This window comes from Phlebotomus papatasi, chromosome 1, assembly GCF_024763615.1.
Source record: "Phlebotomus papatasi isolate M1 chromosome 1, Ppap_2.1, whole genome shotgun sequence".
NCBI lineage: Eukaryota > Metazoa > Arthropoda > Insecta > Diptera > Psychodidae > Phlebotomus > Phlebotomus papatasi.
Window position 1 is genome coordinate 57,918,054 of NC_077222.1, and position 18,529 is coordinate 57,936,582.

At 31.9% G+C, this 18,529-nt stretch overlaps 2 protein-coding genes across 2 annotated transcripts; one reads left to right on the plus strand and one right to left on the minus strand.

Moving 5' to 3' along the window:
• The first annotated feature begins 600 nt into the window (after window positions 1–600).
• On the plus strand, window positions 601–4,052 carry LOC129808852 (elongation of very long chain fatty acids protein 7-like). Its single transcript, XM_055858762.1, has 5 exons — window positions 601–817; window positions 1,356–1,609; window positions 1,686–1,772; window positions 2,416–2,558; window positions 2,654–4,052. Exons 2-5 carry the CDS (start codon window positions 1,361–1,363, stop codon window positions 3,102–3,104), a joined length of 930 nt encoding a protein of 309 aa, XP_055714737.1. The 5' UTR covers window positions 601–817; window positions 1,356–1,360; the 3' UTR covers window positions 3,105–4,052.
• LOC129808873 (elongation of very long chain fatty acids protein 7) lies at window positions 3,034–16,666 on the minus strand. The gene is made up of 5 exons (XM_055858781.1): window positions 16,147–16,666; window positions 6,461–6,648; window positions 5,818–6,286; window positions 5,634–5,736; window positions 3,034–4,321 (listed from the first exon to the last, which is right to left on the minus strand). Exons 2-5 carry the CDS (start codon window positions 6,519–6,521, stop codon window positions 4,028–4,030), a joined length of 927 nt encoding a protein of 308 aa, XP_055714756.1. The 5' UTR covers window positions 6,522–6,648; window positions 16,147–16,666; the 3' UTR covers window positions 3,034–4,027.
• Between the last annotated feature and the right edge of the window lie 1,863 nt (window positions 16,667–18,529).

Consider the following 18,529-nt stretch of genomic DNA (forward strand, 5'->3'; position numbering starts at 1 on the left):
GTAAAATACCTAATATGACATGGAAGGAAAGTTGGAGGCCTCATAAATGGAGGGAATTTTATAAAAATTCATGTAAATGACACGTAAAACTGATTAATGAGAAGTGACGCTGATAATCACCTCAATGGCGAAAAATTCAAGAAATGTGAACATTATTGGAGTGTGTGAAAACCACTACAGGTATCAAAGAGGTGCTTACCTGGCTGCGTGAAATAGAAACGTAACGGAACTATTAATTTGAAACTTACCTATGACAAATGATGTAGAGTCTCAAAGTGTTGATGGTGTTGATGGACTTCATATTCATTTATATACCACTCATTATGTGAATCCCAATATAGAAATATTGTGCACTGCTGCGCCCCATTGAAGGGGAATTATGCGCTACAAGTGAGTTCTTTATTCATGGTGCGATCGAAATGATCGTGTCAACACTTTCTCAAGCAACTAGTTGCATGCGACTAGGACAGATCTCCCACCCTTATGCACACCTCCAAGACACCAGGAGGACAAAAAATCACACTTGACACACGAAGAAAGTGCATTTCTGCAAGAAGGGAGCAAAGTATGTCAATTGCTCTTCGAACCAACACTCCATTAATTTTGCATTACATGAGAAAACCAAAAACGGAGTCTCTTGTGGGTACTTCAGACCACAGACAATTCTTATCAGTTACTGCTGGATCGTTGACGAATCAACATCATCGCAAGAAGGATATTGGAAGTGATCGTGACCGTGAGTGATCGCGTTTCTTCCCCTTAAGATTTATAGACTAAAAAAAAATTAAAAGTATAGTGGAATCTTCACCGATCGAAGGTAAAATTCTTGTGAAAATTGAGTGTACAACTAAAAGAATTAAAAACTCCCCTTGCCAGGGGAAGTAGTGGGGAAACTAATTATATCTCCGCTACCATAATATTGAAAGATCTCTTTTGTTCTGTTCGACTTTCACCTTTCAGGCATAAAATTAGACAAATATGCACCTCATAATAGAGAGAAAGATATATGAAAAAAGTCCTAACAATAAATTGCGAGTATATTTGTCTCTGATCATTATTGTTCTCAATATGTACACAGAGTGGAGAAATTTCGCATTGGACAGAAAAGGAACAAAATAAGGGCGAAATTCAAAGAAATTTGCCATCATTCATCGGTTGCGCTTGAATGTTTATTTAGCAAGTGATTGGTGTGATTTATTTACCATATTTCTCTTTGGATTTAGCAGTTTTTACGACAAGAGGTGCATGTGAAAAGTCTTGAGGTCAAAATTAGTTTATTTTGTTTGGTATACTTATGCTAAGATTTGAAATCTACAGACATGAATGTAATCTATGCTGAAAAACCCCCTTCCCAGGCACCATGACGACAATAATTGGAGATATCAAATCTAAATACGATGAGATGATTGTTGGCATAGATCCTGAAATTGATAATTGGCTCTTCATGAAATCACCTCTGCCCGTATTGGGAATTATCCTGATCTACCTATACTTCGTCCTAAAGCTCGGGCCGCAGATTATGGCATCGAGGAAGGCTTTTCACATGAAAAAACTTCTAGTCTTTTACAACTTCTATCAAGTGATCTTTTCTACATGGCTCTGCTTTCAGGTTTAACTCATCATTATAATCGAATTACATTGCACTTTTTTACTATATCAAGTGATCTTTTCTCGCAACATTGCAGGCAGTTCAAGTGGATAACACAGCCATGGAGATCTTCAAATTTGTCGTGGGAATTGCTATTCCTAATGATCGTGGCCTTGTTCATGCGGTAAGTAAAGATCGGCTTCAATAACAATTGTAAAAAGCTAATATTATTTTTTAATATTTCTTTTTGCAATAATTCTATAAGTAAAAGTTCAAGTTTGCAGAGGATGAGAAAAAATTCTCAAGAAAATCAAAATTGTGCTTTTATATGTTTTTATTAATCAGAAAACGAGAAGTGCATAATGTGCGATAGAAATAGATAAAAAATGTTCCAAGACAATTCACAATTACAGTGATATTATATTTTTGTAAATGTATATAATTTATTTTCAAAAGCATTTCTCGATCGCTTGAAAGTGCAAAAAGGTGTATAAAGCTAGTGCAATGTCATCTTGTGGAATGAAGACATCATAGTTTCAAGTGAATCTTTGAGTAATTTTCTTTAGTGTTTACTTACTTAGTAGCAGAAGGATAAACAGTCAACCACATCAAGTGTTTATTGAATTCCGAAATTTCTCTCAGTGTAGTTAATTGTTATTTTTTTTTAATTTTTGGGCACACTATAAAAGTTTTAATCGTTAACACGATCATTGCCATTTTTTCTGGCTTTTGTATTATATCTCACGATTTTTATTTGATTGTTCATTCATATATAATATTGGAGAAAGCATAGAATTTATTAAATGACGAAGACATGTGTCTTTCAGGCCTGGCGCGCATCTTGGTGGTACTTCTTTTCGAAGCTCGTTGAACTTTTGGACACAGTGTTTTTCGTGTTGCGCAAGAAGCAGAATCAAATCTCCTTTCTTCACGTTTATCATCATTCATTGACGGCATTAGGGTCTTGGTGGTACGATCAATTGGTGTACTTTTGATTTTGATTGATATCTTTCTAGTATAGTTTTTGTGCTCATGCTTCATTTTCTAAACTTTCACCCATGACAGGCACCTCAAATATCTGCCTGGGCCTCAATTTCTCGTCATTGGCTTCCTGAACTCATTTGTCCACATTGTGATGTACTTCTACTACATGATAGCTGCAATGGGACCCAAGTACCAGAGGTTCCTGTGGTGGAAAAAATACCTTACAACTCTTCAGTTAGCCCAATTCTGTGTAATGCTGTGTTATCTTACGATGATTGCACTGATGGATAGCAAGTTACCACGTTCTCACACATTTTTCTTCATTACAAATGTCATCATTTTTCTATATCTCTTTGGGGATTTCTATAGGAAGGAGTATAATAAGAAGCATCACAAAAAATTGGTAGATAAAGATACAAATGCCAATTCAATAGCACAACTAACAGAACTCAAAGATATGATTGATCGTAATGAAAAGAAAGTTTATTTTCAAAACAAAACTGATAAGAATGATAACCAAAAAATGTTTTAAATTAATTGTTACTTATATTAATCATTTAGGTTATTATTATTCTGTAAAAGTGATGTGTAATTAGAGTTCTTCTCCAGTGAAATAAATTATTATTCTCGTTTTGGTTTTTCATTCTCCCTGCCTGCATATTGCAATATCAGTTTTTTGTTATAACTGTTGAAGAATTTATTTAAACTCTGCCTAAGATTAATTGACATTATATCACACTAGAAACACAACCTGATTATAAATATTCTATTATCCATCATCGTCTTATCTCCTTTTTTCACATCTCCCAAAATAATGTATCCCCACAACATTTTGTCAATCCCAAAATTATTATTTGTAACAATAAATCTGAGAATTGAATCTCAATTGAGATATATGGTAAATTTATGATAAATGTAAATCCTTAGAGTGGTATAGATGGTAGGAAATAAAAAAGGGCCCACTTTGGGGCAATCAAGGTGAGTGAGTTTGAATTTCTTTGACCTCACCGAAAATTTTCACATTGCAAACATATCATTGAACTCTAATGTTTTGTAGCTATTTTGGTTGAAAGAGAAAGGTCTCGAGGGTAAAACAAAAACATCTCAAATTGGTTAGGAAGTTTTAGGCGTGTATAAATGAAAGGCCACTCTTTAAGTTCACGTACAAAAAAAAAAACTTATAACATTAATTATACATAAATCATTTGCTTAATAACTATGCATTAAAAATAATATAAAAATCTGCATAAAATTGACCAAGTGGGTGTCAATTTTAAAACAACTATAAAATTGTAGATTTTTTATGATTGTACAATTTATCATAATTATATAAAATTAAGGTTTAAAAATTCCTGAATACCCTACGACTTGTTGTATTCAATGAATTTATCTCTGGCGACGAATAAGGATAAAAAGAAATGGTCATTTATTTGTATATAAGGAGTGTCAATAAAATTAGTTTTTCTTCTCTTTATCTTCAGCACCGCTACAGTCATTTGTCTCGCAACTACCATTGCGTTGAACACACTTCAATGTATCACCATTAGCACAGAGACTACCATTGGCATTTCCGTTCTGATCACGTGTTAGGCCATCTCGTGGTTTCTTGTATGTCTTTTGGGCGAAATCGTTGAACAGCATGTAGAAGAAAATTGCATTTGGAAGCGTGAAGCAGACTGACCACCGTGGATAGCCACAGTCTGTGTACAGAAGTTGGGCAGAGTGGAGGAAGGCCATACAGAACTGAATCTGGGAGAGAAACATAAAAAAGTTTAATTGCTTAACATAGAGAGATTCTGGAGGCTGCTCACTGTAGCATTTCATATTGAGATATTAAAGTTAACAAAGTATTTACAACATTGACAACTGCTTTGAATAGCTACAGTAGTGAGTAATTGAAGATCATATTAATTTTTATCAACGTGTTATTTTTTTATAATTTTGTCTAACAATTCTCTTTTTTACTAACTGAATTCAGTGTAAATTTATTTATTATTATTATTTATTATAATGCTTTTGAGCTTGCGCTTTTGGAAGCATATAAAAAAAGTAAGAAAACCGTTAACAAAGCAAAACGTAACGTCAGGAAATATTTAATATTTCTGCAATTGCAAATTGTAATGTGTATAGCCGTATAATGAAAAAATAAATAAACTTAGAAGTATGTTAGATCACTTAAGACGATTAGACAAAATTAATTATTCATTATATAGTTTGGATTAAGTGCGAATTATCAAGGTAATCATTTAATGATTAAAATATTTTTTTTCACCAAATGGTACAATTTGAACCCTACCCATCCGTCATGGATCGAATTGGTGTATGGGATGCTATTATTTATTTATAATAAATCATCGTTAACTAAAGACAGACAAAAAACGAAAAGAGAGACGAAAGATAAAAAATTTCTTGCCGGATGCTCATTCAGATTCTTGATTTCGATTATAAAGCCTAAAACTTGATCTGAGCACTTTGCTTAAGTGATTAGGAACACAGAAAAATTCGCATAGTAGAGATCATCGTAGGGGGAGGTGGGGCTATTTTGAGCTGTGGCGGTATACATAGTTATACGATTTTTTGCATATTTCTAAAGGAAACTGGGATTTAATATAACGTAATACGTATATTTAGACAAAACAATTGTGGATCTAAATAAGATAATAGGATTGACCATCTTCTTTTAGAAATAGGCGAAAGAATCATTGTAGCCCCACAGTTCAAAGTACCCCACCTTCCCCTACTTATAATTTTGAGCAGTTTAGATATGTTGAGGAAATATTAATACACGAATTCACTGTTTACAGTTTAAGTGCTTAACTATTTAAATGACAAATAATATTGACACTCTTAATTTCTATTCCTCACCGTTTGGCTTCTAAATGAAATAACAAAGATACACAAATAAATGCTAAACATATTGCTCTTTCTCTTTAAATTTGAAAAATAATAAATACATCTCTATAAGACATACAAATTGGTAAAATCTCTTTTACAGTGGACTCATAAATTGTTGTAGAATATGCCACAAACATAATTAAGGGGTTAATTAGTTGATACTTACCATCTGTAGTTTAGTGATGTACTTCTTCCACCAAAGGTATTTCTGGAATTGAGGTCCCATGGCAGCGAATAAATAGTACGAATACATGACTATGTGCACGAATCTTTTGGGAGAAGAAGCAAAAAATAAGATGAAAGTCAGTAAAAGTATACCATTATAGATTGAAAATAGAAAATTAACTCACGAGTTTATCACACCAATGAAAGTTCCATGACCACCGGGATAGTATTTGGTGGCACCCCAGGAAATCATTGGCATCACAGTATGATGGTACATGTGAAGGAAGGATATTTGGCGTTCCTTCTTTCTCAGCACAAAGAACACGGTATCGAGGAGTTCAGATATCTTGGCCAGGAAGTATACGTAGCAGCCCCGGGCCACCCTCATGGCTTCATCGGTCTCCGAGAAATCAACTGGTTCACATCGCCAGTTGTACTTCCTCAACCAAGCTCCATCGAGTCCTTCTACAAACAAATATGTACTAACTATGACTTGGAGGAAATTGTAGACTACGAGGGTTCGTTCAAGCTTGAAGGGTTTTCTATTGGCCATGTATTTGGGACCCCATGATCCCACAAAGTAGAGGTACAACCCTATAATTGTAAGTCCAGGCACAGGTGATGATATGAGTGGCCAGTGATTTGTTCGATGATCTGTTGAAGGTAATGTTAACCCAAAATTAAGAACATATTTACACAAATAAGTATAATTTGATGTGATTTGGCTAAATACACAAATTTTCTCAAAATCAGTTAAAGCACTTATTTGAACATAATTTCTTCAATATGGAAAGTGTGCTCATAAATTACGTAACGCTTTAAACTTACCGGCCAATTCAGTGAAGAGAAAATCCCAGTATTTGGTAAATCTGTTGTCGTATAGAGACATTTTTCTATTGTGACTTCTTTTGATTTACGCACCAATTTATATATATATCTAAATTTAAAATTTTGATTGTACACAGTGCTGTGCGGAAGAAACGTTTGAATTGACTTTAGATGTTCATTCAGCAAACCTGGAATGAGATACAAAAAAACCAGCTAAATTATATATCTATACTCCATCTACTAATATACTTTATGATAATTATTTCATATTAGAATGGTGTTTACGCTAAGATCAACATTTAGAAATATATGTATGTAAGCGTGTTTCGTGTGTCAATAGCTTATGACGAGATGTCATGAACCATGGCAAAATTTTAGAGTTTGAACCCGGATATCAAACAATCAGCTATATGGCACTTCTGTATCATCAATTAGAATATTTCTCAAAATCAGATAATAAAATCTTACCATAATTACTATTTAGCAATTTTAAATATATAGTGTCTGCTATATTGTCTATGAACTTAGAATACGGAAGCTTTTCATATGAAATTTGTCAATGAGCCTCATCAAGTGTTTTTTGAGTTGATGTGAGTATACAGTAAAAAAAAACAATCATCTTTTCACTTTTTCCCTAGTAAAATTTATGATCACACGAATTGTAATAAAACTTTCAATTTAAAATTATACAATGTTTTGTCAAGACATATAAGTTTGATGTTTTAAGAAATTAATGGAGGGGACATATTTTGTATTCGATTTGATATCTCATTTTATTTATGGATAAGATTATTTTGTTAAAATTGTGAATGACTCTAAAAAAATTAGTTGTTAAGTTTGCAAAGTACGTCAGCTAACTTCCATATTTATGTTTGCTTATTCTAAATGAGGGGAATTCCTAATTATTTAGCTTGTTATTTTTAAAACAGAAGAAGTGGTTGAAGTCATTAAATTATTCTTAGATTATCATATGATTATATGTGTTATGGAGCCAAATTTAAAATTATATCGCGTCTTCAAAATGTGTGACTACATTTTTCACGCAATGAGCCTTTGAAAGATGTTAAAAAAGTACTTGTAATTTGACGTATATATATGGTGAGGCCACCCACTGTGGCCAATATCCAATTTAACGCCACTTTCACAACATAATTACTGCGTCGAATACTTTTTAAATCAGTAAGCAATAGTTCTTATTATACTAAAATAAAGTAAAAGTGTTAAAATCGTAAGCTTGTTTAGCAATTGTCCTTACGATTTTGTTTTTTTTTTTCAATTGTAGTACATAATTTGAAACCTTAAAAATCGCTTTAGTTTTAAAAATGATAATTTAGAAATAATTGTAAGTACTTTTTCTCATATTGAGTTAATGTTTGAACTTAACTTTAAAATATATTAATAAATTTATAAGGAATATAGAACATTAAAATAATAAAATTATAAGCTAAATTAAATTATTTTTAGAAAAAGATTTTGCTCGCATATATTATATCATAAAATGTAAATAGCGCGTAATCTATGACTTCTGCTAGTTAAATACATAGAAGAAACATTAAGTTAAGTGACAAATTTTTAATATTTTTTTATACACTTGTATCGTTTATGACAATTATAAAGGTTATTTGATAAAACTGACAACATTTCGCCCAAAAATTACACGATAATTCATTCGATTTAGTAGGGGAAAGCGCACTACCTTCGGACGATTTATGCTTCGCACAAATCATTATTTTCAATGTGTTATAAATGAACTGGTCCCATTATAATATTATATTTCAATAGCTAGTCCAATGCCTCATATTTTCAGAAAAGAGCTATGGTTAAAATCCATAAGGAACATATAGAAAAAATGAGTTTTCCGAAGTTTGAGTCGTTCGTATTTAGCATATAAGGAGAATATTTATTGTTAAATGCGCGTAAAAATGTCTTTGGTTCCAAAACATTATCTTTTATAAGCAATAATATTTTGTGAAATTTACAAACTGGCCATAAGGGGATCCTCTACTTAGTGGGAAATTTATGTTTTTGAGACATGTAGAGACATTTGTGAGAAATTGTCGTGTAATTACAAAGAAGGATATAAATTATTTCTACATCAATAATCTATTAAGTTGTTCTGTAATATTGATTTGTAATGTTCAATTAACATTTTACCCGGTGAACGCGTGCCTCATACACGCCAATACCGTTGCACTTGAATTGTAAAATATTGATTGCATCATTTGGACACAAAAACGATGTTTAAAATTCTCGCAATTGCAAGAATTGTGTATACTTCTGCAAATTGAAGCATTGTTTTATGTTATGGATAAACTCCATCAATTTCAAGAATTGATTTCAATGTGAATTACTTATTTAACGCATAAGAAGGTTATTGTTATAATTTTGCTAACTAATTAGCTCATGTCTGCACATATCCTAAAGTAATAAAGTTGTGTCTGCAACTTCTGGTCTTGTTGTTTACTGATATTTCATTGTTCCCTCAGACACTCTGGGGAATCGTGACCGTGTTGTGTGATTCCATTGAGGCGAGTAATTGAACTAAAATTACCACTAATTTTCTTTTGTCACAAGAAAACTTCTTTCGCTAAATTGGATATAAATAATGAAACATATTGGACCCATAACAGCATTGTTTTCATTTCTTTCTGCCCACAATATGTGGTTATTATTTAATTTTAAGTAATATAGGAGTTGCTGAAATGTTTGAGATTGATAACTTGTTCTTCAAATTTTGAGATCAATGTCCAATTCAATCTACTGGGACATCATCCTATTAATTACCTTATGAAAGGTGTTTAAGAGGTGAGCATATATACTATTATCTTGTGTTTTTTAGCATATTAACATACATTTATAACACCTGTCTAAACTTTTGCAATATATGCACCAGTAAGTGCTAATTATCTTGGATGAGAAACGTATTAAGAGATTCATCATGAATAAGATGAGATGGCTTAATAGCCAGTGGCAGTGTTTTATGAAATTTTCTGCTAATATTTGCAAATTTACGGATCTATGGGTGATTTTGTACATAAATACAAACAACCACGATTGAAAAACTTGCATAATCTGACAATCAAAGTACTTCATCTGCTGGATTACCACATTCTATATATATACAGTTTTCCATGTGCAAGAAGTAGTCAATTTTCTGTGTGCTCATCGTATTTTATTGTATTAACTATTAAGTCAAGGTTACATCTAATGAAGCAACATTAGCTCTAAGTTGAACTTCAATAATATGGTAAATGATTTTTTGTGGTTAAATAAATTGGACAGAAAAGTTTATATACTTTCAAGCACGGGTATTTAAATAATTTCAAAACCTCTCAAACGCCCAAAGAGTCTTGGGTTCTCTGGGGAAAAAAAGTTTTTATTTTAAATACGTGAAAGAGGATTTATCCAAAATTTGCTATAATGCAATTATCAAATGGAAATTTCTTGAATTGCGTAATTTTAGCATTTAGTTACAAAAACAAACAAGGTAAAAAAGAACAAGAAATTATTTATTAGATACCTTTCTGAACAATAGACAGAAAAACCTTCCTCGAAATCTATACGATAAGTTTGGTTCACGGTTCTTACTTCCATACTTCATTGTCGAAAAAATCATTTAATTCATATTTAAAGTTTGTCTTGTGATTCATAACAGGATCATTGCGAAAGATACAACTATTATAATTTTAAATTGTATTAATAAGCTTCTTGTGAAAACGACTGATTAGAAATATATATATACATATTATGCAGAAGGTTAGTGGTATTAATATTTCAATTTCACTTTTGTGTCATTGTAAATGTTATCATTAATCTGCATATTTAAGTTTCTTAGGTTCAAACTCTTCCAATACATTTTAAACTCTTGTAAATTTACATTAGAATACTCACAAAATTCTAAATAAGTGTTTGAATTATTAATAATAATGTGTTTTCCTCTTCTTGGTTCGCTAATTGACAAAATTGTTTTACAACCCGGCAATTTTTTTTTTCAATTATAGAAATAAACTCAGCAATGACAGTCAATTTATTCAATATGAATTTAAATTACAATTGGTTTGTACACATAATTATAATGAAAATTCTTATTACCATTGCTAAAGAATATTTGGCACTTGTACAGCTGATTTGCTTTTTTGCATGATTGAGCACGTTTCAATAAGGAATAAAATATAATCCAAAAGAGATTTATACTTTTTCACTGTGGTGACAAAACAAAATTAGCATTAAATAAATTGCAAATTTTTGTATAACTATTGATATATTTTAATAAATTAAATATGTCAATATATTTTTTTCAATTTTTTTCTACGTATTGTTTGCAACGAATTTTTTTCCATTCAATTTTCCAATGTTTATTTATCAATTTTTTCATGAAGCTCACCAAGATCAAACAGTTCATTATAAATTTTATACTTGAGTTGAATTTTCCACACAAAAAACAAACAAGTTGATGACATTGAAAATTGTTTATGCAATTAATTTAAATTTAAAAATGCTGTATAAGCTTAAATTTTAAAAGACTTCGTGTCATTTACTTTGCCAGAAATGTAAATTTCTGCATTTATTACCAAGAGTCTTGACATTGCGTCATTTACAAAATTGTACCGAAAAATTGTGCCTGTTGCCAAGATGTTATTAAATAAGAAACTCTTATACTAAATTATTTTAATTATCTAAGTGAAACTTCTCATTCACACTTTGTTTAGATGTATTAAAATGAAAATACACAATATTTATTATTATTATGGTTGAAGGATTAATCCACATAACAACTTCTTTTTTTCTCTCTTCAGCTATTACAACATAACATTTACAATGGTCACATTGCGAAAGAAAATTTATTCATTCAGTATAAAATATTTATGGAATCACTGCAAAAGTCTGAGGTTAAAAGAAGAGGAAAACCCCAAGCTACTGGTGACAGCAAATTAATAATTCCAAATGCTCTTTTGGATAAAATAATTTGACGGAAAAAAGCTCTTTCATTGAATCTTCACCAATGTCGCGACATTGGACGTCGAATTTGTGTGAGATACCGGAAAATTTGTGGAATGAAATATGGACAAGATTATGTGATCCTCCGTATTTTTTTTGCGTGGGTTTCGATGGCAAAGATCAACAGCATTTTTATATCCCAATTTTCATTAATTTTAAAAACAACAAGATTCCATCAATGTGTTTCAGACGAAAACAGTTTAATTTTTTGCCAAGAATAAGAAAACTTATTGGTTACTATTTTGAAAGGAATTCCCTACATAAATATTGCAATATTGAATCATTTTCTATAAATTCAGATATAAGAATTTCCTGATATTTATGTAAAAAGAAGTTTAAGTTTTTTATTGTATAGGGGAAAGGCTCATAAGTTTGTCCAGTTTCTTATTTTGGACACTTTGAGGATAAAATTGGACACTAAAAATAAATTGATTAAAATGATGGATTTTTATTCCCATATTTCATGAATAATGAATTCTATCTAAATATTTGTTCTTTTTGGAAGATTTCAACACTAAATATGTTAAATTTTGAATATGATTTGAGTTGAAATTGCTTTGTTGAAAATTCCGTGTGAGCAATTGCTTACGAGAAATATGACAGAACTTCATGTTTACTTCAGTCTTATTTAGATGTGGTGAAGTACTAACAATGTTTCTTCGGTTTTTTTGAGTGATATTATTGAATATTCATTGAATACTGTGTTGATTCAAGTTAGTGGTGATTTGTACATTTGACCTGAAGTGAGATTTGCCTTGTGAATTAGATTTTTCGTGTGAAAAAAGGGAAATTTTTTAAGACATTTACCAGTGAGGTGATGGTTCTTATTTTGGACAGGTGTTTTTCTCACGAAATTTCGTGAAGTTTTAGCTTTTGTGATGACTAGGTTGGACAAATGCCTGGAGAAACAAAGGAGCATCATCTCTACGAAAGAGATGTAACGAGAAATGTCTTGAAAGGCTCCCGGAAAGGTCAAGGAATGAGCGAATCCGCACGTACTTGGAGTACCGAAATCAACTCACTTTAATGAATGATATGGAAAGTTTCCGGGCTTCTTGTGACATTCTACGTTTCCCTTACATGAACAGGAAGAGGACTTAGTAAGATTGGTTCATGAAATGAAGAACAATGGGCATCCTGTTGAGTCGGATTAGCTGTCCAAATTTACAGCCAAGTTGTCCAAATTAATAACCAAGTTGTCCAAAATAAGAGTCAAATTCACCTCTACATATCAATTCATTTTTAAACGTATTAAAACTAATTTTAGTGAAGATAAGACGATAAATAGCTAGCCAAGTTTCTAAACAACCCTTCTGAAAAGAGAGCAACAAAAAAAGTCAATTAGTATCGAATATATCGCAGTTCAAACTTGGAACACAGATGCTTATAAGCAGACTGTCCCAAATTATGAGCCTTTACCTTAAATCTATATATAAATTAGCTGAAGTCAAAGTATGAAAGTCGGTCTAATTCTTCAATTTGACTTTATTTCGCCAACATTTCGATCCTGGATGGGATCTCTTCAGCGCCTATTACATACAAATTCAATTTTACTAAAATAGTTTTTACAATTTTTAAAGTCCCAAAAAATTGTTAAAATTTATTAAAGAGTATTTAGTTAAATTGAATTTGTATGTTATGGGCCCTGAAGAAGATCCCATCCAAGATTGAAACGTGGACAAAATAAATTCAAATTAAAGAACAAAAGATTAGGCCGAATTTCCCACTTTGACTTCAGCTAATATTACATATACGGTTGAAATACAGCACTGAATTAATCTATAGATAATCTAACTAAGAATATAAATACCATAAAAATATCAGAAGCCAAATTCGAACTATTTTCGAAGATATAGGGACGAAAGCCAAGAGAAAGCATTGAGCACATTTCCAAGCGTTTGGGCGAACATCCAAAACTTTGAAGCGCGTTTTCCCCACTTCACATTTTATATAATTTCTTCGAATTTCGGGAAAGATTAAGAAAAAAACTTATGAACCGAATGAAATAAATAAAGTCTTGTAAGGGACAAACCAACAATCCGTTCTACTATCTATAATAATTGGGAATGACCTGCTTATGCATCGACTGATGTGGGCTCCAGACTGTTGCGAGCTTCTGCACTACGTCCTAACACTTTCACGACTCAATAAGCACTGACATCCGTACTCACTGAGATCGTACGATCGACTATCTAACACAGTCGTCTTCTCCACCACCAGAGGCGCTGTCCTAGAAAGGAGACATTGCGTCTCGAATATTCGGGTTGCTTCAGCAGAACATTTATTGCTATAAAGGCGTCTACACATTGGGAGCAATTTTCGTCAAAAATTGCGTTTTTGACAGAAATTTGACATTTCCCTCTACAACCCTGCAGGGAATTTCCTTCAAAAAAGCAATTTTTGACAAAAATTGCTCCCAATGTGTAGAGGCCATAAGGCGGGAAATTTGACTACTACAGTCTTATTCTCTTCAGCACAAAATTCTCTTCTAGCTTAACTAAAAGAATTGATGAAACCCTATTTTTCTATTTATACAGCATATTAAAATCAAATTTTGTCCTAAGGGCAGAATCACATTGACAGTAAAATGCTCGCCGTAACCTCACCGTATTTCGTTAATTTACGCATTTTCATTGCAATTCTTACGCAAATTTTCCATTACTGTATTATCTTATCTCATACTCGGTGGCACTAGGTGAAAATAATATAAGAAAATTGAAGAAATAAAACGATAATTCGATAAACAGTGAGCAAAAAATAAACTATGAGAAATTGATCATACAGTTTTTTACTCACCGTTTATAGCATTTTCATTTTATTTCTTCAATTTTTTTATATTATTTTTACCTAGTGCTACTGAGTATGAGATAAGGTAATTTAGTAATCGAGAATTTCCGTAAGAATTGCAATGAAAATTCGTAAATTAACGAAATATGGTGAGCATTTTACTGTCATTGTGATTCTGCCCTAAAACTGCATCATTTTTCGAAAACCTTGAAAAAAAATTTCATAATTTACATCGTAGTTTACACTGATAAAAATTAATTTATTTTAACATTTTTTTTCTTAGGCAAGAATTACGACCTGTAGATTTTCCGCAAATCAGGGATTTCTGCAACGACGATGTCCACAGGACTACTTATTAGTTCTTCATTTTGTAAGATTTTTCCTTGATGAAAATTATTTAAGTACTTTAATTATATATAAACAAATACCGAAAATTTCAAAAAACTTTTTCGTGTCCTTCTTCTCTAAAAAAAAACCTAAGTTTTGGTCTTCTAATTGACACTCCCCCTAAAGAAAGGCGTAAATTGGAATAAGAATTTTTAGTATAATGAGGATACACAGTTCAATAAAACATTATATAAAAATCAAGTTTCTCAACATGCGTTCATGTTGGCTTTTGTAGATATTCGATACTATATGCGCAAATTTTTTTTTCGCCTCGGAAGACCAAATACTCAAGATCATTCTTTGGCAAAAAAAAGAGTTATAATTCTTACCAGTTGAAATAGTCTTATTTGAAAATACACTTGTTTGTGTCTTAAAACTTTAGCAAAACACTTTGTGTAATATTCCAAAATGGTCTTCATGCCAAACAGGTTCACAGTAAATCTTTATGATGGATCGACTCGGAGACGAGTTGATACGTATTTATTTTATTATTGGAGTTTATAGATATGTTTAACATTTTGAGACTGAGACAGATCTTGTAGATTTGATTTATGGTTCTCAGAATTCTTAATGAAAATTCATTAACTTAAGAAGATAACTTTTATATTCTTTTGGGGATAATGAGGAAATATGTTAACAAAAATAAAAAAAAGGAACCGAGGTTAAACTACAGAGGCTGAAATAGGCAAGAGGGATAAAATGAAGAATTTGCTATTAGAACATATATTGAGAAATCAATCCCCTTAATAAAAGTAGTAAGAAAACATTATAATATTCCCTATTTTCTAATCCATTTGCTTCACAAATTTTATGGAAAGAAGAAGTTCACTTTTTTTCTCAATTTAGCTCCGGTCCCCCTACCTTTATAAGCTTAATTAACTATTAAATTAATTTTACACGTTAATTCTCAAATGCCTATGGAAATTATTACTGTATTAAAAATATAAGTGCTACATTTAGAGAAACAAAATTCTTGTGAAAGAGCTTAATAAAACATCAATCAGATATTTACTAGGCATTAAGATTTTATGGCTAGATTTCCTGTTCTTTTTTTCTTTAGATTTTACTATTGATAAATTGATATATCATTCCAAAAAAAAATATTGTTAAAGGTCATGCTGACATTTTTTGGCTAGAATTCAATTCCTAGTAAACATTTTTTCACCGATTTTGCGTGTCATTCAGTGCATGATACTAATTGGTAAATTTTGTTGCAATCATTGTAAATCAATAAATAGTAAATGGATCATAAAAAACGATTTTCATTCTTGATACCATATTTGTAATTTTATTTCATAATTAAATTACACAATTACAAAAAAATTAATTGTAAGTATTTAATTCAATGGTAAAGTTCGAGTATCGTGGGAAATGTTAGAATGAGACATGACCGCATGAGCATAAATCAATAGATGTGAGAATTTTCTCTCCCAATCACATGCAATTCTGCACTTAATGATTGATGACTATCTCGAGATTGTATGTACTAACTGAATGAAAGGGTTGCAACTTACTGAATGACTCTCTGATGATTTTTATTCCAATTTCTTCGAGTGAAATACTCTCTTCTTGTTTTTTTTTTTGAAACTTATCACAATTACATAAGCAAAAAAAAAGGTGAAATTGTTCTTCACTTTCCACACTAATTTGCGAGCTTACTTCCACTGTGGTGTGTCGAAAAACTACACAGATTCATTTATATCCGAAATTGATGGAATAGCCTGTTTCAAAAATTGATTTCTATAGATGAAGTGCTGTGATATAAGGCCTTTTCTTTTTTTTACCCCCCGAAATCCAACACATCAATCAGCCAGCTCTTTTGCTCTAACCGAGTGCTTTTGCTCGAGTGTAGTCAAATGGTAACAGATCCATAAAGGTATGTGAAGAAAAAAGATTGTGGTATGGAGAGGCTATCTAATAGAAATCACGTCTGAATTTTCCCGAATCTCGCGAGGAACTGAGCGAGCTAGTGCGTCTGGCCGGCGTGTATATCGCAAAATGTATAAGCTGGGAGGTATTAGATTGGGAGAATGTGCAGTGGATGAGACGAAAAGCTCGAAGCTCCGACCGAAGAGCTTTCGAGACAACCAACTGGTGGGGTGGCGACGTCGCACATTGTCTCACCTCTTGCCTGAAATCGATAAAATTTTCATATATATGTGGTGAATGGGTTTTGCATTTTCAGTTTCGAGGGTTGTCTCACATTTTCGACACTCTCTCTCTGCCTTGTCAATGGTAGGAAAATTTTGTCCATTGCAAATGCTAATTTCAAGAGCAAAACATTTTATTGCAAGATTGATGCGTTTGCAAAATCACATGAGAATTTCGGTGCCATTGGCAATTTATTGCAAATTTTTCATGAATATGTGTAGCACCATGAAAATTTCACCCTAGACCCCCAAAAAAATAATCAACCAGCTGCAGTTTTGGAACACCCACAAAAAGGACTTTGCGCAATTTCATCAATGAATTTTCAATGCCAAGTTGCAAGTTAAACTTTCGCCATCCAACAATCATACACAAGAGTACCCAAAAAGATCAATAGATATTGTGAAAATATGCTGAAAAAAAAGCCATCGTCGTCGATCAACATTATAATACAACACCAAACGGCAAAGTGAAAGAGGTTAATGTTCACATTACGTAAAAGTACACAGCGTCATGATGAACTTAACACCATTTTTTGGATGATTTAACTTGTATGAGACACTGTGTGTACTCAATATGACCTTAAGCTATTGGCAGAAGACTTTGTCCATCTGGGCGTGATTGCAAGAGCTTTATTCAAAAGATTTGATCCAATTCATATATTGCACAATTCTATAATTGTTTACTCCATTAATCCACACATGCGAATATAAGTAATAAATATCCAATCAACATGTTCTTCAATTACTAATATAGATGTTAAAAGCAATTTGCATACTCATTAGTAAGTTGTGACCTATTACTTTTGCAGTGACAATTCAAAATTTTGATTAATTTGCACCGTAGCTTTGCTGGACAAAAAAAAATCCAAGAATTTTCAATCAATCTCAATCCAAGAGCTCTACTTCAATTCCCATTAAGATACCCTATTCTTTGTGATGATCGCAAATTGCGTATGTTATGTGGTATTTATTTGGCTTAAAGAAAAAAAAGCCGATTGCTAGAGGTTTTGGCTTTCCCAGTGAGAGAAGCAATCACGGTGTGATGTGATAAAATCATATTTTTTTTTATTTGTTCTGGCATCTTGTAAAACAATATTAAATGATGGTTTTTGGACCTCTTGTGGAGTGAATTTCCAAAAAATCTGCCCGTCTGTGTTTTTTTTAGCATTTTCTGGGAGCCAAAGTTCTCTTGATGGCAGCCAAATAAGATTGTTGAGCTAGAAAATACTCATACTTACTAACGTCATTTAAAAGCTTACGTTAAAAGAACGAGTGAAAAAAATGAGAAGCATATAAGATATCTTGAAAGCTATGTGAATTCGCAGTATTCTTGCTATTGGAGTCAATGACATCTTCTATGCTGGCGATAAAGCTCTTTCTGTAAAACGATATGTAGACTGGTACTGGAACCTGTTTCTGAATATCCTTCTTTTATAAGACTACTACATTTTTGAAGCATAAATGGTTGATTTTCGTTCTACCATTTTTATACAGAATTACTTTATGATGTCTAACGCACAATAGGATGGCGGCTTTTTTTTTGTGCTGACTCTATTTACTTATGGCTCCTCGTAAAAAACTTTACAATATTACAAAATGATTTCGAAAAACCTCAAAATTAAAAATATTTGATGTGCTTTAATAGCACATCACATTTTTTATTGGAAATAACACCATAATCCTTGTTTTGTGGCTATTTTTTTACATTTCAGTGAGAATGAATGAGATTTAGATATAGTAATCTCTC

What these genes read in the sequence shown, in the direction of transcription:
- LOC129808852 (XM_055858762.1), top strand. Translation starts at nt 1,361, where the DNA reads ATGACGACAATAATTGGAGATATCAAATCTAAATACGATGAGATGATT. An exon ending in ATCGTGGCCTTGTTCATGCG is followed by an intron (nt 1,773 to 2,415) that starts GTAAGTAAAGAT and finishes TGTGTCTTTCAG; the next exon opens with GCCTGGCGCGCATCTTGGTG. An exon ending in ACGGCATTAGGGTCTTGGTG is followed by an intron (nt 2,559 to 2,653) that starts GTACGATCAATT and finishes CACCCATGACAG; the next exon opens with GCACCTCAAATATCTGCCTG.
- LOC129808873 (XM_055858781.1), bottom strand. Translation starts at nt 6,521, where the DNA reads ATGTCTCTATACGACAACAGATTTACCAAATACTGGGATTTTCTCTTC. An exon ending in TCTCTTCACTGAATTGGCCG is followed by an intron (nt 6,287 to 6,460) that starts GTAAGTTTAAAG and finishes TACCTTCAACAG; the next exon opens with ATCATCGAACAAATCACTGG. An exon ending in ACATCACTAAACTACAGATG is followed by an intron (nt 4,322 to 5,633) that starts GTAAGTATCAAC and finishes TTTCTCTCCCAG; the next exon opens with ATTCAGTTCTGTATGGCCTT.